Below are 27,659 nucleotides of genomic sequence, written 5' to 3' on the forward strand. Positions count from 1 at the left end.
TGGGGTGGGGAGATGGGAGTCACAGACAGACACAGACAGATCTCTGACTACTGAGAGCTGGGGTGGGGAGATGGGAGTCACAGACAGACACAGGACATAGACAGATCTCTGACTGCTGAGAGCTGGGGTGGGGAGATGGGAGTCACAGACAGACACAGGACACAGACAGATCTCTGACTGCTGAGAGCTGGGGTGGGGAGATGGGAGTCACAGACAGACACAGCCAGATCTCTGACTGCTGAGAGCTGGGGTGAGGAGATGGGAGTCACAGACAGACACAGACAGATCTCTGACTGCTGAGAGCTGGGGTGGGGAGATGGGAGTCACAGACAGACACAGCCAGATCTCTGACTGCTGAGAGCTGGGGTGGGGAGATGGGAGTCACAGACAGACACAGACAGATCTCTGACTGCTGAGAGCTGGGGTGGGGAGATGGGAGTCACAGACAGACACAGGACACAGCCAGATATCTGACTGCTGAGAGCTGGGGTGGGGAGATGGGAGTCACAGACAGACACAGACAGATCTCTGACTGCTGAGAGATGGGGTGGGGAGATGGGAGTCACAGACAGACACAGCCAGATCTCTGACTGCTGAGAGCTGGGGTGGGGAGATGGGAGTCACAGACAGACACAGCCGGATCTCTGACTGCTGAGAGCTGGGGTGGGGAGATGGGGGTCACAGACAGACAGATCTCTGACTGCTGAGAGCTGGGGTGGGGAGATGGGAGTCACAGACAGACACAGGACACAGCCAGATCTCTGACTGCTGAGAGCTGGGGTGGGGAGATGGGAGTCACAGACAGACACAGGACACAGCCAGATCACTGACTGCTGAGAGCTGGGGTGGGGAGATGGGAGTCACAGACAGACACAGCTAGATCTCTGACTGCTGAGAGCTGGGGTGGGGAGATGAGAGTCACAGACAGACACAGACAGATCTCTGACTGCTGAGAGCTGGGATGGGGAGATGGGAGTCACAGACAGACACAGGACACAGCCAGATCTCTGACTGCTGAGAGCTGGGGTGGGGAGATGGGAGTCACAGACAGACACAGCCAGATCTCTGACTGCTGAGAGCTGGGGTGGGGAGATGGGAGTCACAGACAGACACAGGACACAGCCAGATCTCTGACTGCTGAGAGCTGGGGTGGGGAGATGGGAGTCACAGACAGACACAGGACACAGCCAGATCTCTGACTGCTGAGAGCTGGGGTGGGGAGATGGGAGTCACAGACAGACACAGGACACAGCCAGATCTCTGACTGCTGAGAGCTGGGGTGGGGAGATGGGAGTCACAGACAGACACAGACAGATCTCTGACTGCTGAGAGCTGGGGTGGGGAGATGGGAGTCACAGACAGACACAGACAGATCTGACTGCTGAGAGCTGGGGTGGGGAGATGGGAGTCACAGACAGACACAGCCAGATCTCTGACTGCTGAGAGCTGGGGTGGGGAGATGGGAGTCACAGACAGACACAGCCAGATCTCTGACTGCTGAGAGCTGGGGTGGGGAGATGGGAGTCACAGACAGACACAGGACACAGCCAGATCTCTGACTGCTGAGAGCTGGGGTGGGGAGATGGGAGTCACAGACAGACACAGGACACAGCCAGATCTCTGACTGCTGAGAGCTGGGGTGGGGAGATGGGAGTCACAGACAGACACAGGACACAGCCAGATCTCTGACTGCTGAGAGCTGGGGTGGGGAGATGGGAGTCACAGACAGACACAGACAGATCTCTGACTGCTGAGAGCTGGGGTGGGGAGATGGGAGTCACAGACAGACACAGACAGATCTGACTGCTGAGAGCTGGGGTGGGGAGATGGGAGTCACAGACAGACACAGACAGATCTCTGACTGCTGAGAGCTGGGGTGGGGAGATGGGAGTCACAGACAGACACAGACAGATCTCTGACTGCTGAGAGCTGGGGTGGGGAGATGGGAGTCACAGACAGACACAGGACACAGCCAGATATCTGACTGCTGAGAGCTGGGGTGGGGAGATGGGAGTCACAGACAGATCTCTGACTGCTGAGAGATGGGGTGGGGAGATGGGAGTCACAGACAGACACAGCCAGATCTCTGACTGCTGAGAGCTGGGGTGGGGAGATGGGAGTCACAGACAGACACAGACAGATCTCTGACTGCTGAGAGCTGGGGTGGGGAGATGGGAGTCACAGACAGACACAGACAGATCTGACTGCTGAGAGCTGGGGTGGGGAGATGGGAGTCACAGACAGACACAGACAGATCTCTGACTGCTGAGAGCTGGGGTGGGGAGATGGGAGTCACAGACAGACACAGACAGATCTCTGACTGCTGAGAGCTGGGGTGGGGAGATGGGAGTCACAGACAGACACAGGACACAGCCAGATATCTGACTGCTGAGAGCTGGGGTGGGGAGATGGGAGTCACAGACAGACACAGACAGATCTCTGACTGCTGAGAGATGGGGTGGGGAGATGGGAGTCACAGACAGACACAGCCAGATCTCTGACTGCTGAGAGCTGGGGTGGGGAGATGGGAGTCACAGACAGACACAGCCGGATCTCTGACTGCTGAGAGCTGGGGTGGGGAGATGGGAGTCACAGACAGACACAGACAGATCTCTGACTGCTGAGAGCTGGGGTGGGGAGATGGGAGTCACAGACAGACACAGCCAGATCTCTGACTGCTGAGAGCTGGGGTGGGGAGATGGGAGTCACAGACAGACACAGGACACAGCCAGATCTCTGACTGCTGAGAGCTGGGGTGGGGAGATGGGAGTCACAGACAGACACAGCCAGATCTCTGACTGCTGAGAGCTGGGGTGGGGAGATGGGAGTCACAGACAGACACAGGACACAGCCAGATCTCTGACTGCTGAGAGCTGGGGTGGGGAGATGGGAGTCACAGACAGACACAGGACACAGCCAGATCTCTGACTGCTGAGAGCTGGGGTGGGGAGATGGGAGTCACAGACAGACACAGACAGATCTCTGACTGCTGAGAGCTGGGGTGGGGAGATGGGAGTCACAGACAGACACAGACAGATCTGACTGCTGAGAGCTGGGGTGGGGAGATGGGAGTCACAGACAGACACAGACAGATCTCTGACTGCTGAGAGCTGGGGTGGGGAGATGGGAGTCACAGACAGACACAGCCAGATCTCTGACTGCTGAGAGCTGGGGTGGGGAGATGAGAGTCACAGACAGACACAGGACACAGCCAGATCTCTGACTGCTGAGAGCTGGGGTGGGGAGATGGGAGTCACAGACAGACACAGCCAGATCTCTGACTGCTGAGAGCTGGGGTGGGGAGATGGGAGTCACAGACAGACACAGCCAGATCTCTGACTGCTGAGAGCTGGGGTGGGGAGATGGGAGTCACAGTCAGACACAGGACACAGCCAGATCTCTGACTGCTGAGAGCTGGGGTGGGGAGATGGGAGTCACAGACAGACACAGACAGATCTCTGACTGCTGAGAGCTGGGGTGGGGAGATGGGAGTCACAGACAGACACAGACAGATCTGACTGCTGAGAGCTGGGGTGGGGAGATGGGAGTCACAGACAGACACAGACAGATCTCTGACTGCTGAGAGCTGGGGTGGGGAGATGGGAGTCACAGACAGACACAGCCAGATCTCTGACTGCTGAGAGCTGGGGTGGGGAGATGAGAGTCACAGACAGACACAGGACACAGCCAGATCTCTGACTGCTGAGAGCTGGGGTGGGGAGATGGGAGTCACAGACAGACACAGCCAGATCTCTGACTGCTGAGAGCTGGGGTGGGGAGATGGGAGTCACAGACAGACACAGCCAGATCTCTGACTGCTGAGAGCTGGGGTGGGGAGATGGGAGTCACAGACAGACACAGGACACAGCCAGATCTCTGACTGCTGAGAGCTGGGGTGGGGAGATGGGAGTCACAGACAGACACAGGACACAGCCAGATCTCTGACTGCTGAGAGCTGGGGTGGGGAGATGGGAGTCACAGACAGACACAGACAGATCTCTGACTGCTGAGAGCTGGGGTGGGGAGATGGGAGTCACAGACAGACACAGACAGATCTGACTGCTGAGAGCTGGGGTGGGGAGATGGGAGTCACAGACAGACACAGACAGATCTCTGACTGCTGAGAGCTGGGGTGGGGAGATGGGAGTCACAGACAGACACAGACAGATCTCTGACTGCTGAGAGCTGGGGTGGGGAGATGAGAGTCACAGACAGACACAGGACACAGCCAGATCTCTGACTGCTGAGAGCTGGGGTGGGGAGATGGGAGTCACAGACAGACACAGCCAGATCTCTGACTGCTGAGAGCTGGGGTGGGGAGATGGGAGTCACAGACAGACACAGGACACAGCCAGATCTCTGACTGCTGAGAGTTGGGGTGGGGAGATGGGAGTCACAGACAGACACAGGACACAGCCAGATCTCTGACTGCTGAGAGCTGGGGTGGGGAGATGGGAGTCACAGACAGACACAGGACACAGCCAGATCTCTGACTGCTGAGAGTTGGGGTGGGGAGATGAGAGTCACAGACAGACACAGGTACTGATGGGTCATATGACAGGGCAGAGATGTGGTCAGCTGACTCAGCTCATCACCCTCAGGTAGGAGGGGAATCACACAGGTCCTAGTGGTCCACAGACACAGATGCTGGTAGGGACTAGCCTCTGTCACAGACTTTCACCTCAACTGGGTGTCCGAGGGTAGTTATACACTGAGTCTACAAAACAATAAGATCACCTTCCCAATATTGAGTTACACCCCCTTTTGCCCTCAGAACAGCCTCAATGTGTCGGGGCATGGACTGTACATGGTGTCAAGTGTTCCACAGGGATGCTGGCCCATGTTGACTCCAATGCTTCCTACAGTTCTGTCAAGTTGACTGGATGTCCTTTGGGTGGTGGACCATTCTTGATACACACAGGAAATTGTTGAGGAGTGAAAAACCCAGCAGCCTTGCAGTTCTTGACACAACCGGTGTGCCTGGTACCTACTACCATACCCTGTTCAAAGGCACTTCAATATTTTGTCTTGCCCATTCACCCTCTGAATGGCACACACACAATCCATGTCTCAGTTGTCTCAAGGCTTAGAAATCCTTCTTTAACCTGTCTCCTCCCCTTCATCTACACTGAATGAAGTGGATTTAACAGGTGACGTCAATAAGGGATCATATCTTTCACCTGGATTCACATGGTCAGTCTGTCATGGAAACAATATAATGTTCATAATGTTTTGTATACTCAGTGTATACAGGTAGTGATGGGTCATTTTAAACACGTACTGATGGGTCATTTTAAACAGGTACTGATGGGTCATTTTAAACAGGTACTGATGGGTCAATAATATGGCACAGGTCCAGTCCAGTCCTCATACAGAGTGGCTTGTGTTATCCATGTAAACATGTAAGGAGTGTCTATGGACAGGGAGAGATGAGATCAGTTACCTTTTCAAGGTGTCATGGAGCAGGCTGAAACTGGCTTTGAGCTTCGCTGCTTTGGTCCCGCTGATCTTCCCAGTAGAGAACAGCTACAAGAGAACAAAATCCTTCTTTCAATAATCATCTGCCTAAAGCCTTGGACCCGAATCAGCATCTGGGAAGTCATCCATGTCTCTCCATCTGACCACAGAGCGATTAGCTCTCCTTGCACATGTCAAATAAAAGCTCAACCACAGAGATTAGATGGTTCCAGTGGCTGTAAACCAGTCTGTTGTTTACACCCCCCCCACCTCCCCCCCACCTCTCTATAGTGTTTATCACCGTGCCAATGCTACAGAACATCTGGGTTTGCTTCAACTACAAAGGAACAAAAACAGAAATCCATATCCGTAAACGCAATTCAGTTGCTATTCAGCGAGAAAACTCTTCCAGTCTTGAAGTATCTTTATCCAGCTGATCTTCACAGAGCCAGGCTGTGATGGTTGGAATGATGAAAGACACATCAAGCTGCCAACACGTTTGTGCATCACTGATGTTTTAGGTGATTGTCTCAGATCAGAGTGCACTACCACACTGTGATCTGTTATAATGACTTCATCTCACCGGGAAGCTACAGCTGCCATAAAATAACTGATACTTTGGATTCATCTCATTACAGTTTATCAGAGCGCTGCAAGTTTACTGGAAACCCCATGTCTTAAAAGGAAAATGGGGAATAACGAAGGTATAGAATAATGTATTAGTTACCTGGGAATGGTTGCACACCCTGCATCAAGAGGTTAATGAGTCATACAGGTATAGAGACACATAGGATTACAGGTATAGAGACACATAGGATTACAGGTATAGAGACACACATAGGACTACAGGTATAGAGACACACATAGGACTACAGGTATAGAGACACACATAGGACTACAGGTATAGAGACACATAGGACTACAGGTATAGAGACACATAGGACTACAGGTATAGAGACACATAGGACTACAGGTATAGAGACACACATAGGACTACAGGTATGGAGACACATAGGACTACAGGTATAGAGACACATAGGACTACAGGTATAGAGACACATAGGACTACAGGTATAGAGACACATAGGACTACAGGTATAGAGACACATAGGATTACAGGTATAGAGACACATAGGATTACAGGTATAGAGACACACATAGGACTACAGGTATAGAGATACATAGGACTACAGGTATAGAGACACATAGGACTACAGGTATAGAGACACATAGGACTACAGGTATAGAGACACACATAGGACTACAGGTATAGAGATACATAGGACTACAGGTATAGAGACACACATAGGACTACAGGTATAGAGATACATAGGACTACAGGTATAGAGACACATAGGACTACAGGTATAGAGACACATAGGACTACAGGTATAGAGACACACATAGGACTACAGGTATAGAGATACATAGGACTACAGGTATAGAGACACACATAGGACTACAGGTATAGAGATACATAGGACTACAGGTATAGAGACACACATAGGACTACAGGTATAGAGACACATAGGACTACAGGTATAGAGACACACATAGGACTACAGGAATAGAGAGACACATAGGACTACAGGTATAGAGACACATAGGACTACAGGTATAGAGACACATAGGACTACAGGTATAGAGACACACATAGGACTACAGGTATAGAGACACATAGGACTACAGGTATAGAGACACACATAGGACTACAGGTATAGAGATACATAGGACTACAGGTATAGAGATACATAGGACTACAGGTATAGAGACACACATAGGACTACAGGTATAGAGACACACATAGGACTACAGGTATAGAGACACACATAGGACTACAGGTATAGAGACACATAGGACTACAGGTATAGAGACACACATAGGACTACAGGTATAGAGACACACATAGGACTACAGGTATAGAGACACACATAGGACTACAGGTATAGAGAGACACATAGGACTACAGGTATAGAGACACATAGGACTACAGGTATAGAGACACACATAGGACTACAGGTATAGAGATACATAGGACTACAGGTATAGAGACACACATAGGACTACAGGTATAGAGACACATAGGACTACAGGTATAGAGACACACATAGGACTACAGGTATAGAGACACATAGGACTACAGGTATAGAGACACACATAGGACTACAGGTATAGAGACACATAGGACTACAGGTATAGAGACACATAGGATTACAGGTATAGAGACACACATAGGACTACAGGTATAGAGATACATAGGACTACAGGAATAGAGACACACATAGGACTACAGGAATAGAGAGACACATAGGACTACAGGTATAGAGACACATAGGACTACAGGTATAGAGACACACATAGGACTACAGGTATAGAGATACATAGGACTACAGGTATAGAGACACACATAGGACTACAGGTATAGAGACACATAGGACTACAGGTATAGAGACACATAGGACTACAGGTATAGAGACACACATATGACTACAGGTATAGAGACACACATAGGACTACAGGTATAGAGACACATATGACTACAGGTATAGAGACACATAGGACTACAGGAATAGAGAGACACATAGGACTACAGGAATAGAGACACACATAGGACTACAGGTATAGAGACACACATAGGACTACAGGTATAGAGACACATATGACTACAGGTATAGAGACACACATAGGACTACAGGTATGGAGACACATAGGACTACAGGTATAGAGACACACATAGGACTACAGGTATAGAGAGACACATAGGACTACAGGTATAGAGACACACATATGACTACAGGTATAGAGACACACATAGGACTACAGGTATAGAGACACATAGGACTACAGGTATAGAGACATAGGACTACAGGTATAGAGACACATAGGACTACAGGTATAGAGACACATAGGACTACAGGTATAGAGACACACATAGGACTACAGGTATAGAGACACACATAGGACTACAGGTATAGAGACACATAGGACTACAGGTATAGAGACACACATAGGACTACAGGTATAGAGACACATAGGACTACAGGTATAGAGACACATAGGACTACAGGTATATAGACACACAGGACGACAGGTATAGAGACACACATAGGACTACAGGTATAGAGACACATAGGACTACAGGTATAGAGACACACATAGGACTACAGGAATAGAGACACATAGGACTACAGGTATAGAGACACATAGGACTACAGGTATGGAGACACATAGGACTACAGGTATGGAGACACATAGGACTACAGGTATAGAAACACACATAGGACTACAGGTATAGAGAGACATAGGACTACAGGTATGGAGACACATAGGACTACAGGTATAGAGACACATAGGACTACAGGTATAGAGACACATAGGACTACAGGTATGGAGACACATAGGACTACAGGTATAGAGACACATAGGACTACAGGTATAGAGACACACATAGGACTACAGCTATAGAGACACATAGGACTACAGGTATGGAGACACATAGGACTACAGGTATAGAGACACATAGGACTACAGGTATAGAGACACACATAGGACTACAGGTATAGAGACACACATAGGACTACAGGTATAGAGACACATAGGACTACAGGTATAGAGACACATAGGACTACAGGTATAGAGACACACATAGGACTACAGGTATAGAGACACACATAGGACTACAGGTATGGAGACACATAGGACTACAGGTATAGAGACATACATAGGACTACAGGTATAGAGACACATAGGACTACAGGTATAGAGACACATAGGACTACAGGTATAGAGACACACAGGACGACAGGTATAGAGACACAGGACTACAGGTATAGAGACATAGGACTACAGGTATAGAGACACATAGGACTACAGGTATAGAGACACACATAGGACTACAGGTATAGAGACACATAGGACTACAGGTATAGAGACACATAGGACTACAGGTATAGAGACACATAGGACTACAGGTATAGAGACACATAGGACTACAGGTATGGAGACACACATAGGACTACAGAAATATATAATATGTAACCCTGACAGTTATGTCTGTTAGAGATGAGAACCAGGCCTGGTTGGTACTGTAACCCTGACAGTTCTGTCTGTTAGAGATGAGATCCAGGCCTGGTTGGTACTGTAACCCTGACAGTTCTGTCTGTTAGAGATGAGAACCAGGCCTGGTTGGTACTGTAACCCTGACAGTTCTGTCTGTTAGAGATGAGAACCAGGCCTGGTTGGTACTGTAACCCTGACAGTTCTGTCTGTTAGAGATGAGAACCAGGCCTGGTTGGTACTGTAACCCTGACAGTTCTGTCTGTTAGAGATGAGAACCAGGCCTGGTTGGTACTGTAACCCTGACAGTTCTGTCTGTTAGAGATGAGAACCAGGCCTGGTTGGTACTGTAACCCTGACAGTTCTGTCTGTTAGAGATGAGATCCAGGCCTGGTTGGTACTGTAACCCTGACAGTTCTGTCTGTTAGAGATGAGAACCAGGCCTGGTTGGTACTGTAACCCTGACAGTTCTGTCTGTTAGAGATGAGAACCAGGCCTGGTTGGTACTGTAACCCTGACAGTTCTGTCTGTTAGAGATGAGATCCAGGCCTGGTTGGTACTGTAACCCTGACAGTTCTGTCTGTTAGAGATGAGAACCAGGCCTGGTTGGTACTGTAACCCTGACAGTTCTGTCTGTTAGAGATGAGAACCAGGCCTGGTTGGTACTATAACCCTGACAGTTCTGTCTGTTAGAGATGAGATCCAGGCCTGGTTGGTACTGTAACCCTGTCAGTTCTGCTCAACCAACATGGAATAGGTCAATTATAAGGTCTATGGTTTTCAATTCCTCTGTAAAAATTAAAGACAGTTTCTTGTTCAGTGGCTGGGAGCCACTTAAAGGAATGGATAGTTGAAAAGTTTCAATTCTCAACAACAACAAAAACAGTTACCCTATCAGTTATATAGAGTTCCAGACAGTTACAATATTCATAAGGATGAGTCATGAACAGTAGACTATTCCATAGATATCCTAGAAATAACAAAAAGAGTCACTTTATTCGTAAAGTCAAGTGCTTTTCCTGCAGGTGAGGAGGACTCGTTAATGGATAGCCCGTCTGGCTCAGAGGGACAATACTTCCTGATCACAAGATGGCTGACGTTGACCCATGACCGCCACCACACAGAGCCCTGTGACATTGCCAGTTTCAGCCTGCTACAGGATTTGAGCTGTTATGTTTATCTTTCACGGCTCTAATGTCATCTCACCTTTGACCCAAAACTAAGGTGTATAACGTGAGTTTCAATAGAGGGTTTGAATTGCAAATATTGCATCACTTTCAATATGACTAATCCTGAATGAAACATCATACTGTGGAATAATATAGCGTGAATGACTTCCGGCTTGTGAAAAGCTATAGCCCACTTTACAGGAATCCCACAACCCACCACAAACTGAATCTGTCAGTAGGAAAAGCGAACAAATCGTCGTGGCAGAGAGAAGATGCTCTGTATACAAATGATCTTTTCTCAGACATTAGAGTTGTGGTGATGTCATATTCATACATTAAATCTAAAACTGGCATGGCAACGAGACCAGAGTTAAGAAGGAAAGAGAAACATTGGCGTTGATCCACAGTAACACTGAGATTGGAGCTTGGAGATAAAACAAGTGCACTGCAGGACCATAGCCTTTCTCTCTGTTCAGGTGATCTAGTATCTGTCACGGTCGTGATAACGGACGGACCAAGGCGCAGCGTGTGTTGAGTTCCACATCTTTATTAGCAGTGAAAACTTAAACAAAAAACAATAAACATACAACGAACGTGAACTACGTGGTGCTGAATGCACTCACACAAAACAATATCCCACAAAAGCAGGTGGAACAGGGACACCTTAAGTATGATCCCCAATTAGAGACAACGATCATCAGCTGCCTCTAATTGGGAACCATACTCAATCCCAAACATAGAAATAAATCGACTAGAACACCCCTTAGTCACGCCCTGACCTACAACACCATAGAGAACCAAGGGCTCTCTATGGTCAGGGTGTGACAGTACCCCCCCCCCCCCCCCCAAGGTGTGGACTCCGGCCGCAAAACCTGAAACCAAATGGGGAGGGTAGGGGGGGTGACTAGTGTCGGTGGCGGCTCCGGTGCGGATCTTGGCCCCCGCCCAGACCCCGGATCCGGCCATGGCGCTGGGCTGAATGCCGTGCCTGGACTGGGCATCGGCACAGAGGAAGGCTCCGGCCTTGGAGCGGTACTGGATGCCGTGCCTGGACTGGGCACCAGCGCAGAGGAGGGCTCCGGCCATGGAGCTGGGTTGGACGCCGTGCCTGGACTGGGCACCGGAGGAAGGCTCCGGCCTTGGAGCGGGACTGGACACCGGCGCAGAGAAAGGCTCCTGCCATGGAGCGAGACTGGACGCTGGGCCTGGACTGGGCACCGGCACAGAGGAAGGCTCCTGCCATGGCACTGGCGCAGGAAGCTCCGGGCCGTGGACCGTCACTGGAAGCTCCTGGCCGTTGACCGTCACTGGAAGCTCCGGGCCGATGACCGTCACTGGAGGCTCCGGACTGTGAACCGTCGCTGGAAGCTCCGGACTGTGAACCGTCACTGGAGGCGGCACAGGTGGCACCGGACTGATGACACGCTCTTCAGGGCGAGTGTGGGGAGCCGGCACAGGACGCACCGGACTGGGGAGGCGTACTGGAGGCCTGATGCATGGAGCCGGCACAGGTGGCACCGGACTGATGACACGCATTTCAGGGCGAGTGCGGGGAGCTGGCACAGGACTCGCCAGACTGCTGACAGGCTCTTCAGGTCGAAAGTTGTGCAGAACACACCTGGACAACACCTCTCTCCCAACTTTTCCATCGCCTCCCTGGCTGTCTCTGGCTCTTCAGGACGAGTGCGGGGAGCTGGCAAAGACGGCACCGGACTGATGACCCGCTCTTCAGGGCGAGTGCGAGGAACCGGCACAGGACGTACTGGGCTGAGAAGGCTCACTGGAGGCCTGGTGCGTGGAGCCGGCGCAGATGGCACCGGACTGGTGTCACGCTCTTCAGCACGCCTGCGCTGCAGCATACTCCTCGCTACCACCTCTTTACTCTTTATCTTTCCTTGAATTCCTCCTCCGACTCCCAAACGGGCTCTGGCACTCCCCGCTGCTCAGTCAACCACCCCATGTGCCCCCCCCCAAAGAAATGTACATTTACATTTGACATTTTAGTCATTTAGCAGATGCTCTTATCCAGAGCGACTTACAGTAGTGAGTGCATACATTTCATAAAAAAAATTCTCCGTAACGGTCCCCCGTGGGAATCAAACCCACAACGCTGGCGTTGCAAACACCATGCTCTACCAACTGAGCCACAGGGGACCGTGGTCCCCAACTGAGCGACCGTGTGGCCGTGGTCCCCGGCGTCGTCGCTGTCCTTCCTGATCTTTCTGTGATTCTCTCCAAGGAAGGGACTCGCATCCTCCCCGGATTTCCTCCCAGGTCCAACTCACTTTATCCTCCCGAGCACGCTGCTTGGTCCTTGAATGGTGGGATATTCTGTCACGGTCGTGATAATGGACGGACCAAGGCGCAGCGTGATGAGAGTTCCACATCTTTATTTGCAGTGAAACTTCCAAAAAAACAATAAACCAACAAGGAAACGTGACATCAGTGGAGCAACATGCACATGCACAAAACAATATCCCACAAAGTAGGTGGGAACAAATGACAACTTAAGTATGATCCCCAATTAGAGACAATGATAAACAGCTGCCTCTAATTGGGAACCATACCCACCAACAAACATAGAAATACAAAATACTAGATAACCCCCCTTGTCACGCCCTGACCTAAAACACCATAGAGAACCCCAAGGGCTCTCTATGGTCAGGGCGTGACAGTATCATCCCTCTAAGGCCCTCAAACCGACCACTTCTACCACTTCATAAAGGGCTTAGTGTCCTAGTTCAGGCTAAATATCCAAGGACACAAAACAGCAAAACAACAAGATGGGGAAAACCTACAGGAGAGTATCTTAATTCCTTTGTACTGACTCACTTGTCTGTTCAGGGAAATGGGTTGACTGCAGCTCAGTCAGAACTCTGCCTTCCTACTCTCTCTTTAAATGGTTGACTTTGCTGCTGGTATGGAGTGGTGGAATTACGCAACACAGCCCCTCCCACCCACCCCTCCCTCTCTCTCTCTCTCCTGATATTAATGACACAACTATCTCAGGCAGGAGGCAGTCTCCTGCGCTCACTCTCCTGCAGGCTGCTCTCTCACGCTGCTCTCACTCTCTCTGACTGCGTAGCTGAGAAACACACACTCACTCACACAAACACACACACACACTCAGTCAAACACACACCATGAGGCTGGTCGTGCTGTGTGTCGTGGCCTCCACCACTCTTCTGCTGGCAGTCCCATGGAGCTCCGCAGCAGACCCAGGAGACGGAGCCCAGAGATGGGATAAGGTCCAGGATAAGCCTGCTACAGGAGGGGTTTCAGGGGGCTGCCCTGTGAGGATGAAGCCTTCTGGCCAGTGTGGAGAAGAGGACGACTGCCCCTACCAGATCACCCTGCCTCCACTGACCATCCAGCTGCCCAAGCAGTTCAGGATGCTGGAGAAGACCATGAAGGAGCTGCAGAGCCTGAAGGAGACGGTGAACCGGCTGAAGAGGGACTGTCTGGAGTGCCGGCAGCAGGCTGACCAGAGCCTGCAGAGGGACAGCGGGGAGGCAGCAGGGGGTCCCGGTACGGGGATGGGACCAGGGTTTCTGGAAATACAGTCTAGCACCAGTAAGGAGGAACGAGGAGACGGGGGAACCAACACAGGACCTGATGGGGATGGCATTGGCACTAGCACCAGTTCTGGCAAAGGCAAAGGCACTGGCTCAACCGGCGGTTCTGTGTTTGAGATGCAGGTGAAGATGAACAAGATGTCCAGCAGCCTGCGTAACGCACGGGGCCAGATCACGGCTCTGCAGGGCCGTCTAGAGGAACTAAGCCTCATCAACATGAGGAACGTGGAGGCCATCGTGGACAGCAAGGTGGAGAACATCACTGGAGTGATCAATAAGCTCAGCAACAACTGTAACCACCAGTGTGCCGTCCAGCCCTCTCCTCAGTGTACGTCTATTTACTTATTCTCTTTATTTAATTAACCAAACAGGTTATTGAGAATTTGACAGTAAAATTCTGTATAACCTTTAACTGATTTACAAAACCCTCTGTTATTACTAAACTATCATTATTCTGTAAACTGCAGAACTCCCCTCAGTGTAAGTGTTATTGAAAATAGCCCCTCTGTTCTCTTATAGAAGCTCCTCTAGTCTCTTGTTATTGCTAACCTATTGTTCCCCTCCAAGCTTCAGTCAGACAGACTTATTATAAAACCAGGCTTTCATGCACTGCATGCAGTATTGTACAGTATGCCAGCCCTCTGTACTGAGCATGAGTACTCTGCCGTATCAAAAGGAGAGTCGCAGGTTTAACTCCAGATCATCACCCTTTATTTATGCATGGTCCTAAACTAACACTGCTACTGTACAAGGGAATTGCATTATTTCCTCACACTTTATCTTTCAAAACTCATTGGGATAGTCTGATATTTTGAGTGTGAGATAGTCTGATATTTTGAGGCTGAGATATTCTGATATTTTGAGTGAGATATTCTGATATTTTGAGTGAGATATTCTGATATTTTGAGTGAGATATTCTGATATTTTCAGTGGTCCTTCCGATGGAAAGAGATATGCATATTTTCATATGGGCTTAATAGGAACCAATTTGAAATGAATCATTTTCCTGTCAGTTTCAATACTGTAGACCACTGTAAGGTACTTCATTCTGGAGATCTGAACTGAAAACCCCATGTCCAATTATCAATGGAATGCAAACTAGTCTTATCAAAGTTCCATTTCCATCTAGAGGTAACTCCAGGGGACATATTTCAGTAGTAATCATAAAACATATTACCATCCATCCAAATGGATATGGAACCATTCCTAAAGCATGTGACAACCATCTCCTCCATTGGCTATTATCTGAAAAACACATGTGAGGTCCTTTTGAAATGGATCGACTCCCGACAGCAGTGTGATTTCTCCAGCCAGTGTACTTGGGACAGTGTTAACGTGCGGTCATTTCAGTGTGAACATTGGGACAGTGTTAACGTGCGATCATTTCAGTGTGAACATTGGGACAGTGTTAACGTGCGATCATTTCAGTGTGAACATTGGGACAGTGTTAACGTGCGATCATTTCAGTGTGAACATTGGGACAGTGTTAACGTGCGATCATTTCAGTGTGAACATTGGGACAGTGTTAACGTGCGGTCATTTCAGTGTGAACATTGGGACAGTGTTAACGTGCGATCATTTCAGTGTGAACATTGGGACAGTGTTAACGTGCGGTCATTTCAGTGTGAACATTGGGACAGTGTTAACGTGCGATCATTTCAGTGTGAACATTGGGACAGTGTTAACGTGCGGTCATTTCAGTGTGAACATTGGGACAGTGTTAACGTGCGATCATTTCAGTGTGAACATTGGGACAGTGTTAACGTGCGATCATTTCAATGTGAACATTGGGACAGTGTTAACGTGCGGTCATTTCAGTGTGAACATTGGGACAGTGTTAACGTGCGGTCATTTCAGTGTGAACATTGGGACAGTGTTAACGTGCGGTCATTTCAGTGTGAACATTGGGACAGTGTTAACGTGCGATCATTTCAGTGTGAACATTGGGACAGTGTTAACGTGCGGTCATTTCAGTGTGAACATTGGGACAGTGTTAACGTGCGGTCATTTCAGTGTGAACATTGGGACAGTGTTAACGTGCGGTCATTTCAGTGTGAACATTGGGACAGTGTTAACGTGCGGTCATTTCAGTGTGAACATTGGGACAGTGTTAACGTGCGGTCATTTCAGTGTGAACATTGGGACAGTGTTATCGTGCGATCATTTCAGTGTGAACATTGGGACAGTGTTAACGTGCGGTCATTTCAGTGTAATAACTCCTTTATTACACTTGCCAACTGGATGATGCAATGTGTTGCCTTCCGACAGTTGGTCATGGTGAGATCAGAACACTATGTAGAAGTACTTGTCTTAGATTAATCTGTCATGTTTTGTATAAGAGCTCTGCAAATTACTCTGGATAGCTTGACAAGATAATGTCAAAAGTGATTCATGTAAAGATTATGGAGAAACAGGCAATATAAAGTGTTTCCAGTTAGAGTCGGGAGCATCCAGTATCAAAGTGCAGTAGTATTTGTGTGTTCTGTTGTTGACACAGCCTTCTTTCTACTGGCCATGTTTCTATCTTGATATGGGAAACTACTGTCGGCTCAACAACAACAGAACGTCAGCAGTCAGACATCTCCCAATCTCAGCTCTGTAACGGATCATTAAGCCCCAATTCACAGTTAAACTAAACAGTGTGCTTTCTATCTCTGATTGGATTTGAAGGTGTTTGCGGACATACATCGAGGGAGTCTACCTTTGGATCATTTAACTGAATCATGTTCTCTATTCATTTATAAACACTTTTAAGCTTCCTTTAATGTCCCAAGCCTTTTTCTGTAGAAATTAAAGGAACTGTTTGCCTGTAATGTGAGAATGCACAAGCTTTTCATTGGGAGGATGTTACTTCCAGATGAGGGTTTTATGTCTCTGCATACTTCCTTGATAATACAGCTGCTCTTCTGTTGCTGTCAATCCCCTTTATCAGTCTGCATGGCTGTCTGTCCATCTGTCTGACGGACTGTTATATTTGGGTCAGTCACAGCCTGGCCCCCAGATTCTGAGAACCACTATTACTATCACATATGGGCAGACTTTGATAGGAGTACTGCCCACAGGGGGGAGATACAGAGACACACACACACTCACATACACACACACACACACGCGTACACACACACACACGCACCAACAGCCTGCTCTTCTGTGCTCTGCTCTGCCCTCTTCTGGCTCTGTTCTGTCCTCTTCTGTGCTCTGCTCTGTCCTCTTTTGGCTCTGCTCTGCCCTCTTCTGGCTCTGCTCTGTCCTCTTTTGGCTCTGCTCTGTCCTCTTCTGGCTCTGTTCAGTCCTCTTCTGGCTCTGCTCTGTCCTCTTTTGGCTCTGTTCAGTCCTCTTCTGGCTCTGCTCTGCCCTCTTTTGGCTCTGCTCTGTCCTCTTTTGGCTCTGCTCTGTCCTCTTTTGGCTCTGCTCTGTCCTCTTTTGGCTCTGCTCTGTCCTCTTCTGGCTCTGCTCGGTCCTCTTCTGGCTCTGCTCTGTCCTCTTCTGGCTCTGCTCTGTCCTCTTTTGGCTCTGCTCTGTCCTCTTTTGGCTCTGCTCTGTCCTCTTCTGGCTCTGCTCTGTCCTCTTCTGGCTCTGCTCGGTCCTCTTCTGTGCTCTGCTCGGTCTTCTTCTGTGCTCTGCTAACTCAACTCCTCACTCATGCTTCCTAGGCTCCTATCCTGAGCAGCCGACTGGCGTCACTTTCCAAAACTCAGGGGCTCTACGCTCCAAAAGTGGGTGTCAGGATGCATTATCATCACAAACACAGAGTGGGGACTGGCAGGCTCTCCAGCAGCCTTGGTTAATCCCATTTTACACTTTCCCACGTTTTGACAAGTCTGTCCTCCCCTTATATGAAAACACTCTGACGGCCGTGGCTCAACTCGCTCGGTCAGCTCTGGGGCTGAAAGTCAGTAACATTCCATGCAATGGCCTGCTGGGTTGTGAGAGTCTTGTGCTTTGAGGGAAACAGTGTTTTCTTTACCCCTCTGACACTGACCGTTGCCTCTCTCTCCCTCCCCCTGCCCTGTCTCTCTCTGTCTCTCTCTACACAACAGTCATCATCGCTCCCAAGGACTGCTCTGACTACAACATGCTAAAGGAGAGGAGGAACGGCATCTACCGGGTCACGCCAGACCCCAGGAACGGCACGTTCGAGGTCTACTGCGACATGGAGTCGTTCGGCGGCGGCTGGACCCTGGTGCAGCAGCGCCTCAATGGCACCGTCAGCTTCAACCGCTCCTGGGCTGAGTACAAGGTTAATAAACCCATTTGACAAAACTCTTTGACAGACCGTGGTCAGTAACATTCCATGCAATGGCCTGCTGGCCTGTGAGAATCCGGGAAAACAGGGGCTATGTCACAAATGGCACCCTATTCCCTATATAGTGCACTACCTTTGACCAGGCACTATGTAGGGAATAGGGTGCCATTTGGGACAGATTTGACTCCTCTGACACAGACCTTTACCTTTTTCTCTCTCTCTCCCCCTGCCCTTGACTCTCTTTCTCTAGAGTGGCTTTGGTGACCCCCGGGGAGAGTTCTGGTTGGGCAACGACCACATCCACCTCCTGACCAAGGCCAAGGACATGGTGCTGCGCATCGAACTGGAAGACTTCCAAGGGGTGCGGGAGTATGCCAAGTTCGACCAGTTCTACGTAGCCAACGAGTTCCTGAGGTATCGCTTATCCATTAGCGGGTACAGTGGCACGGCCGGCAACGCGCTGCATATGAACACGCACTTCAACCACGACCAGAAGTTCTTCACCACGCCAGATAGGGACAACGACATGTACCCGTCAGGGAACTGCGGCGCGTACTACAGCTCTGGGTGGTGGTTCGACGCCTGCATGTCAGCTAATCTCAATGGGAAATACTACCACAAGAGATACAAGGGCGTGAGGAACGGCATCTTCTGGGGAACATGGCACAACATGTCCAGTGAAGCATACCCCACCAACTACAGGCAGGCCTTCAAGACGGTCAAAATGATGATACGGCCAAAGAACTACGCTCCGTAAAGGAAAGCGGCATGAGAACGGAAACGACCGGAAAGATCAAAAATACCTTTTTCTTCTTAACTTTCTGCTCCTTTGACCTTTCTGCCTCCCACTGTCAAGTTTAACCACATGGTTCAGAGACAGTCTGAGTACCTGAGTTTACGTTAATAAAACCTTCAAAAAGGTTGGAAAAGTCTCCACCGAAGACAAATGTATGATATCACAGTCATAGTAAGTGTCTGGCTATCGGTCAAACAACATACTATGGACCATGTGCTACTGAACTAATAACAGCAACAAAATGGAGTCAGATAGGTTTGCTTTCTGCAGAATAATTACATTGGTTGACTGCAGGCACTGCAACTGTTTCCAGACATCTGTACGTCCAAAGCGTTTTCTGTATAATACTGCCACCTAGCTTTATGTCATCACATTGCATCCTCATCTAGACAGGCTAAGCAGCATGGAAACTAAAGGCCGCAAGTTCAAGGAGGAAATGTACAGTATTTATTTTTAAAAGTATGATAGCTTTTATATAACTAATATATGGACTGTATTTTCATGCAGTACACAGTGATACCCTAAGATGAGTACCCCAAAAAGTATTGTATTCGGAATAAAAAGCATTGTATTGGGGTTGAGAAGTTGACCACAGAGAAGTTTAAAACTAAAACATGGAGTATTTCGATTTGTATGAAAAGGTTTAAAGTGTAGGTCTATTTGAATAGAATAATTGATTATGTAGCTTGACGTATAGAACTGTATGTACACTAGAAGTTTTTTTATTCACCTATTGTCCTATTCAAAAAAATATTTACTTTTTATATAAAAACATGAATAAACTTTTTACAGATTTGCACTGAGTACTGAATGTTTTGTTATCCATATCCTGCATGAAACAAAGCAGGGAAATAGCCCTGACCTAGCCTATATCTGTCAACCATCAGCAGGCAAATAGCCCTGACCTAGCCTATATCTGTCAACCATCAGCAGGCAAATAGCCCTGACCTAGCCTATATCTGTCAACCATCAGCAGGCAAATAGCCCTGACCTAGCCTATATCTGTCAACCATCAGCAGGCAAATAGCCCTGACCTAGCCTATATCTGTCAACCATCAGCAGGCAAATAGCCCTGGCCTAGCCTATATCTGTCAACCATCAGCAGGCAAATAGCCCTGACCTAGCCTATATCTGTCAACCATCAGCAGGCAAATAGCCCTGACCTAGCCTATATCTGTCAACCATCAGCAGGGAAATAGCCCTGACCTAGCCTATATCTGTCAACCATCAGCAGGCAAATAGCCCTGACCTAGCCTATATCTGTCAACCATCAGCAGGCAAATAGCCCTGACCTAGCCTATATCTGCCAACCATCAGCAGGCAAATAGCCCTGGCCTAGCCTATATCTGTCAACCATCAGCAGGCAAATAGCCCTGACCTAGCCTATATCTGTCAACCATCAGCAGGCAAATAGCCCTGACCTAGCCTATATCTGTCAACCATCAGCAGGCAAATAGCCCTGACCTAGCCTATATCTGTCAACCATCAGCAGGCAAATAGCCCTGACCTAGCCTATATCTGTCAACCATCAGCAGGCAAATAGCCCTGACCTAGCCTATATCTGTCAACCATCAGCAGGCAAATAGCCCTGACCTAGCCTATATCTGTCAACCATCAGCAGGCAAATAGCCCTGACCTAGCCTATATCTGCCAACCATCAGCAGGCAAATAGCCCTGACCTAGCCTATATCTGTCAACCATCAGCAGGCAAATAGCCCTGACCTAGCCTATATCTGTCAACCATCAGCAGGCAAATAGCCCTGACCTAGCCTATATCTGTCAACCATCAGCAGGCAAATAGCCCTGACCTAGCCTATATCTGTCAACCATCAGCAGGCAAATAGCCCTGACCTAGCCTATATCTGTCAACCATCAGCAGGCAAATAGCCCTGACCTAGCCTATATCTGCCAACCATCAGCAGGCAAATAGCCCTGGCCTAGCCTATATCTGTCAACCATCAGCAGGCAAATAGCCCTGACCTAGCCTATATCTGTCAACCATCAGCAGGCAAATAGCCCTGACCTAGCCTATATCTGTCAACCATCAGCAGGCAAATAGCCCTGACCTAGCCTATATCTGCCAACCATCAGCAGGCAAATAGCCCTGGCCTAGCCTATATCTAGCAACCATCAGCAGGCAAATAGCCCTGACCTAGCCTATATCTGTCAACCATCAGCAGGCAAATAGCCCTGACCTAGCCTATATCTGTCAACCATCAGCAGGCAAATAGCCCTGACCTAGCCTATATCTGTCAACCATCAACAGGCAAATAGCCCTGGCCTAGCCTATATCTGTCAACCATCAGCAGGCAAATAGCCCTGACCTAGCCTATATCTGTCAACCATCAGCAGGCAAATAGCCCTGACCTAGCCTATATCTGCCAACCATCAACAGGCAAATAGCCCTGGCCTAGCCTATATCTGTCAACCATCAGCAGGCAAATAGCCCTGACCTAGCCTATATCTGTCAACCATCAGCAGGCAAATAGCCCTGACCTAGCCTATATCTGTCAACCATCAGCAGGCAAATAGCCCTGACCTAGCCTATATCTGTCAACCATCAGCAGGCAAATAGCCCTGACCTAGCCTATATCTGCCAACCATCAGCAGGACTCTATTTGTTAGCTTATAATAAATGTGTTTAAAGGTAGTGTATGTAAATCAAACAATTGTCTGGGTGCTGTAGTGCACAGCAATAGAAATAGCCACACACTCTTGCATACTCATACAGCTTACATTGGAGTATACAACAGTGTACTGGCATTTCTATTCATTTTTCTTTCATAAGGGTTCAGGATTGGCTGATGTTTTATTCATTTTTCCTTCATAAGGGTTCAGGATTGGCTGATGTTTTATTCATTTTTCCTTCATAAGGGTTCAGGATTGGCTGATGTTTTATTCATTTTTCCTTCAAAAGGGTTCAGGATTGGCTGATGTTTTATACATTTTTTCTTCGTAAGGGTTCAGGATTGGCTGATGTTTTATTCATTTTTCCTTCAAAAGGGTTCAGGATTGGCTGATGTTTTATACATTTTTCCTTCATAAGGGTTCAGGATTGGCTGATGTTTTATTCATTTTTCCTTCATAAGGGTTTAGAATTGGCTGATGTTTTATACATTTTCCCTACAGAAGGGTTCAGGATTGGCTGATGTTTTATTAATTTCCCTTCATAAGGGTTCAGGATTGGCTGATGTTTTTTTAGTATTTACTATTTATTAGGATCCCCAATTAGTTATTGCCGAGGCAACGGCTACTCTTCCTGGGGTCCAAACAGGAAACAACACAACAAATAAAAGCCATAATATACATAAATATACATAGCACAACATTTACATTACAATTTAGCCAATCAGCAGACACTCCCATCCAGAGAAACCCACAGCTAGTGCATTTACCTGGAGATAGCCAGCCGAGACAACCACAAACTGTATCACAGTGGTATCCCAACCACCTATCACATACATAATACATTATACAATACATAATAAAATACTGTCACGACTTCCGCCGAAGTCAGTCCCTCTCCTTGTTCGGGCAGCGTTCGGCGGTCGACGTCACCGGTCTTCTAGCCATCGCCGCTCCACCTTTCATTTTCCATTTGTTTTGTCTTGTTTTCCTGCACACCTGGTTTACATCTCCTCATAATTACTATGTGTATTTAGCCCTCTGTTCCCTCCATGTCTGTGTGGGGTATTGTTTATTGTCAAGGTTTGCACGCTTCCGGCTGGTTTGCGCCGGGTCTTGTTTTGTACCCGTGCTTGGTGGCAGCCGGTACTTTGTACTTGGTTGTTGTACTTTGTGCTGCCTCACTTGTTCTTTGGGCATTTGTTTTTGTGACGCGGTTGCGTTCTGTTCTAATAATTGCCTCAGTAAAGTGCTTTGTCCACTCATCTCTGCTCTCCTGCGCCTGACTTCCATGCACCAGCTCCACCCACCGTTTGACAGAATATCCCACCCGTCCTATGAAGTCAGCAGGAGCAGGTGCCCCTGTTATAGGGGTAGAGGAGCGCGTCCAGGAACACGCAGCGATGCTCCACCATCTCGGCGCCGCCATGGACCGCGTCATCCAAACAATGGACCGTTGGGAGAGACAGGGAGTCCCTCCAGCACATCCACCAGCACAACAGGGGCCTCCACTACTCGCCCCCCCTGCACCTGGTTCCAGTGGGATTCGTCTCGCCCTCCCCAGGCAGTATGATGGGCTGCCCGCTGCCAGGGTTTCCTGCTGCAATTGGAGTTATACCTGGCGACCGTCCACCCGGCTCCTTCGGGCCGTGAGAGGGTGTGTCCGCCCTCGTCTCATGCCTCTCCGGGAAAGCCCTGGACTGGGCAAACGCCGTGTAGGTGGATGGAGATGCGGGGCTGGACCACTTCGAGGAGTTCACCCATCGTTTCCGGGCAGTCTTCGACCACCTGCCCGAGGGTAGAGCGGCGGGTGAACGTCTCTTCCACCTGCGGCAGGAGAGAAGGAGCACCCAGGAGTTCGCTCTGGACTTTCGGACCCTGGCCGCCGGAGCGGAATGGAACGACAGGGCCCTGATCGACCACTATCGCTGCAGCTTGCGCAGTTGTCTCGCCTGGGCATGGTGACGCAGGGGGGTCACAAGGAGAGAATCAGTCTCTTCTTCATTAACTCTCCTGCGTTTCCCGTGGTGTTAGGTCTACCCTGGTTAGCCTGTCATGACCCCACTGTTTCATGGCAACGGAGGGCTCTCACGGGGTGGTCGCGAGAGTGCTCGGTGAGGTGTTTTAGGGGTTTCCGTTGGTGCTACTACGGTGGAAAGTCCAGACCAGATCTCCACCGTGCGCATTCCCACGAATATGCCGATTTGGCTCTCGCCTTCTCCAAAAAGAAGGCGACTCAATTACCACCCCATCGACGGGGGGATTGTGCAATAAACCTCCTGGTCGATGCCGCACTTCCCAGGAGTCACGTGTATCCCCTGTCACTGGCGGAGACGGCGGCTATGGAAACATATGTTTCCGAATCCCTGCGTCAGGGGTACATTCGGTCCTCTACTTCACTCGCCTCCTCGAGATTATTTTTTGTGAAGAAGAAGGAGGGAGGTCTGCGCCCGTGTATTGACTATCGATCCCTAAACCAGATCACTGTGAAGTACAGTTACCCGCTACCTCTCATAGCCACAGCGATTGAGTCAATGCACGGGGCGCGCTTCTTCACCAAACTAGATCTCAGGAGTGCTTACAACCTGGTGCGTATCCGGGATGTAGACGAGTGGAAGACGGTGTTCAGTACTACTTCAGGGCATTATGAGTACCTTGTCATGCTGTACGGGTTGATGAATGCTCCATCAGTCTTCCAAGCCTTTGTAGACGAGATTTTCAGGGACCTGCACGGGCAGGGTGTAGTGGTGTATATTGATGACATTCTGATATACTCCGCTGCACGCGCCGAGCATGTGTCCCTGGTGCGCAGGGTGCTTGGTCGACTGCTGGAGCATGACCTGTACGTCAAGGCTAAGAAATGCCTATTCTTCCAGCAGCCCGTCTCCTTCCTAGGGTACCGCATTTCCACCTCGGGGTGGAGATGGAGAGTGACTGAATTTCAGCCGTGCGTAATTGGCCGACTCCCACCACGGTAAAGGAGGTGCAGCGGTTTCTAGGGTGGGGGACCGGGAGTTGTTGGCTGTCGTCAAGGCTTTGAAGGCGTGGAGACATTGGCTTGAGGGGGCTAAACACCCTTTTCTCATCTGGACTGACCACCGCAATCTGGAGTACATCCAGGCAGCAAGGAGACTGAATCCTCATCAGGCAAGGTGGGCCATGTTTTTCACCCGTTTTGTTTTCACCCTTTCTTACAGACCAGGCTCCCAGAATGTGAAGGAAGACGCACTGTCCCGGCTATATGACACAGAGGAGTGGCCCATAGATCCCACTCCCATACTCCCGGCCTCCTGCCTGGTGGCGCTGGTAGTGTGGGAGCTGGACGCGGACATTGAGCAGGCGTTACGTGCAGAGCCCGCTCCCCTCCAGTGTCCCGCTGGGCGTCTGTACGCTCCGTCTGCTGTCCGTGACCAGCTGATCTATTGGGCCCACACGTCCCCTTCCTCTGGTCATCCAGGCATCGGTCGGACGGTGCGCTGTCTGAGTGGGAAGTACTGGTGGCCCACTTTGGCTAAGGACGTGAGGGTTTATGTTTCCTCCTGCTTGGTGTGCGCTCAGTGTAAGGCTCCTAGGCACCTGCCCAGAGGTAAGCTACACCCCTTACCCGTTCTACAACGGCCATGGTCACACCTGTCGATCAATTTCCTTACCGATCTCCCCCCATCACAGGGAAACACTACGATCCTGGTTGTTGTGGATCGTTTCTCTAAGTCCTGCCGTCTCCTTCCTCTGCCCGGTCTCCCTACGGCCCTACAGACTGTAGAGGCCTTGTTTACGCACGTCTTCCGGCACTACGGGGTGCCTGAGGATATAGTGTCTGATCGGGGTTCCCAGTTCACTTCGAGGTTCTGGAGGGCGTTCATGGAACGTCTGGGGGTCTCGATCAGCCTTACCTCGGGTTTGCACCCAGAGAGTAATGGGCAGGTGGAGAGAGTGAACCAGGATATGGGTAGGTTTCTGCGGCCTTATTGCCAGGACCGGCCAGGGGGGTGGGCGGCCTTCGTGCCCTGGGCCGAGATGGCTCAGAACTCGTTTCGCCACTCCTACACCAACCTCTCCCCCTTCCAGTGCGTACTGGGGTATCAGCCGGTTCTGCCGCCTTTCCATCAGAGTCAGACTGAGGCTCCTGCAGTGGACGACTGGTTCAGGCGCGCGGAGGAGACATGGGACACCGCCCATGTTCACCTCCAGCGGGCCGTGCTGCGCCAGAAAGCCAGCGCAGACCGTCACCGCAGTGAGGCGGACCGGATCTGGCTCTCGACCCGAAACCTGCCCCTCCGCCTGCCCTGCCGGAAGCTGGGACCGTGGTTTGTGGGGCCATTTAAAGTCCTGAGGAGACTGAACGAGGTGAGTTACAGGTTACAGCTTCCCCCGATTACCGTATTAACCCCTCATTCCATGTGTCTCTCCTCAGGCCGGTGGTGGCAGGCCCACTCCAGGAGTCTGAGGCGCGGGAGGTTCCTTCGCCCCCTCTGGACATCGAGGGGGTCCCGGCGTACTCCGTTCGCTCCATACTGGATTCGAGGTGTCGGGCGAGGGGCCTTCAGTACCTTGTGGACTGGGAGGGGTACGGTCCAGAGGAGAGATGCTGGGTCCCGGTGGAGGACGTATTGGACCCTTCAATGCTGCGGGAGTTCCACCGTCTCCATCCGGATCGCACTGCGCCTCGCCCTCTGGGTCGTCCCCGAGGCCAGTGTCGGAGCGCTGCTGGAGCCGCGCGTCAAGGGTGTGGTACTGTCACGACTTCCGCTGAAGTCAGTCCCTCTCCTTGTTCGGGCGGCGTTCGGCGGTCGACGTCACCGGTCTTCTAGCCATCGCTGCTCCACCTTTCATTTTCCATTCGTTTTGTCTTGTTTTCCTGCACACCTGGTTTACATCTCCTCATAATTATTATTAGCCCTCTGTTCCCTCCATGTCTGTGTGGGGTATTGTTTATTGTCAAGGCTGGCACACTTCCGGCTGGTTTGCACCGGGTCTTGTTTTGTACCCGTGCTTTGTGGCAGCCGGCACTTTGTACTTGGTTGTTGTACTTTGTGCTGCCTCGCATGTTCTTTGGGCATTTGTTTTTGTGATGCGGTTGCGTTCTGTTCTAATAATTGCCTCAGTAAAGTGCTTTGCCCACTCATCTCTGCTCTCCTGCGCCTGACTTCCATGCACCAGCTACACCCACCGTTTGACAAATACATAATACAATACATAATACAATACAAAATACAATACAATACAATACAATACATAATATAATACAATGCAAAATTCAATATATAATACAATATATAATATAATGCAATACAAAATACAATATACAATACAAAATACAATAGATAATACAATGCATAATACAATATATAATACAATGCATAATACAATACATACTACAATACATATTACAATACAATAAATAATACAATACATATTACAATACAATACATAATACATTACATATTACAATACAAAATACAATACATATTATAATACAATGCATATTACAATACAATACAATACATATTACAATACATAATACAATACAAATTACAATACAATACATAATATAATGCATATTACAATGCAAAATGCATCAAAATATCTGTGTGTTTCTTCACAGTCCGCGTCATGCTGTAAAGTGTGAGTTACCTGGTGTGGCAGAGAGTTCCATGTAGTCATGGCTCTATTTAATATTGTGTGTTTCCCAGCCTCTGATCTGGACCTGGGGACTGTGAAGAGACCTCTGGTTT

At 49.3% G+C, this 27,659-nt stretch overlaps 2 protein-coding genes across 3 annotated transcripts in view; one reads left to right on the forward strand and one right to left on the reverse strand.

The window, feature by feature from the left end:
- The window catches only part of LOC115188452 (coiled-coil domain-containing protein 146), a 68,178-nt gene that overhangs the window by 37,912 nt on the left and 2,607 nt on the right, over window positions 1-27,659 (reverse strand). For both annotated transcript variants that reach the window (XM_029747323.1, XM_029747324.1), the window contains exon 3: window positions 5,444-5,526. In XM_029747323.1, coding sequence (XP_029603183.1) covers window positions 5,444-5,526 — 83 coding nt within the window. The remainder of the gene's footprint in view (window positions 1-5,443; window positions 5,527-27,659) is intronic.
- LOC115188453 (fibroleukin) lies at window positions 13,706-20,095 on the forward strand. Its single transcript, XM_029747325.1, has 3 exons — window positions 13,706-14,585; window positions 18,298-18,497; window positions 18,754-20,095. The coding sequence occupies exons 1-3, from the start codon at window positions 13,826-13,828 to the stop codon at window positions 19,258-19,260; spliced, it is 1,467 nt and encodes a 488-aa protein (XP_029603185.1). The 5' UTR covers window positions 13,706-13,825; the 3' UTR covers window positions 19,261-20,095.

The sequence above is a fragment of the Salmo trutta genome, unplaced genomic scaffold (assembly GCF_901001165.1).
Source record: "Salmo trutta unplaced genomic scaffold, fSalTru1.1, whole genome shotgun sequence".
Classification (NCBI taxonomy): domain Eukaryota; kingdom Metazoa; phylum Chordata; class Actinopteri; order Salmoniformes; family Salmonidae; genus Salmo; species Salmo trutta.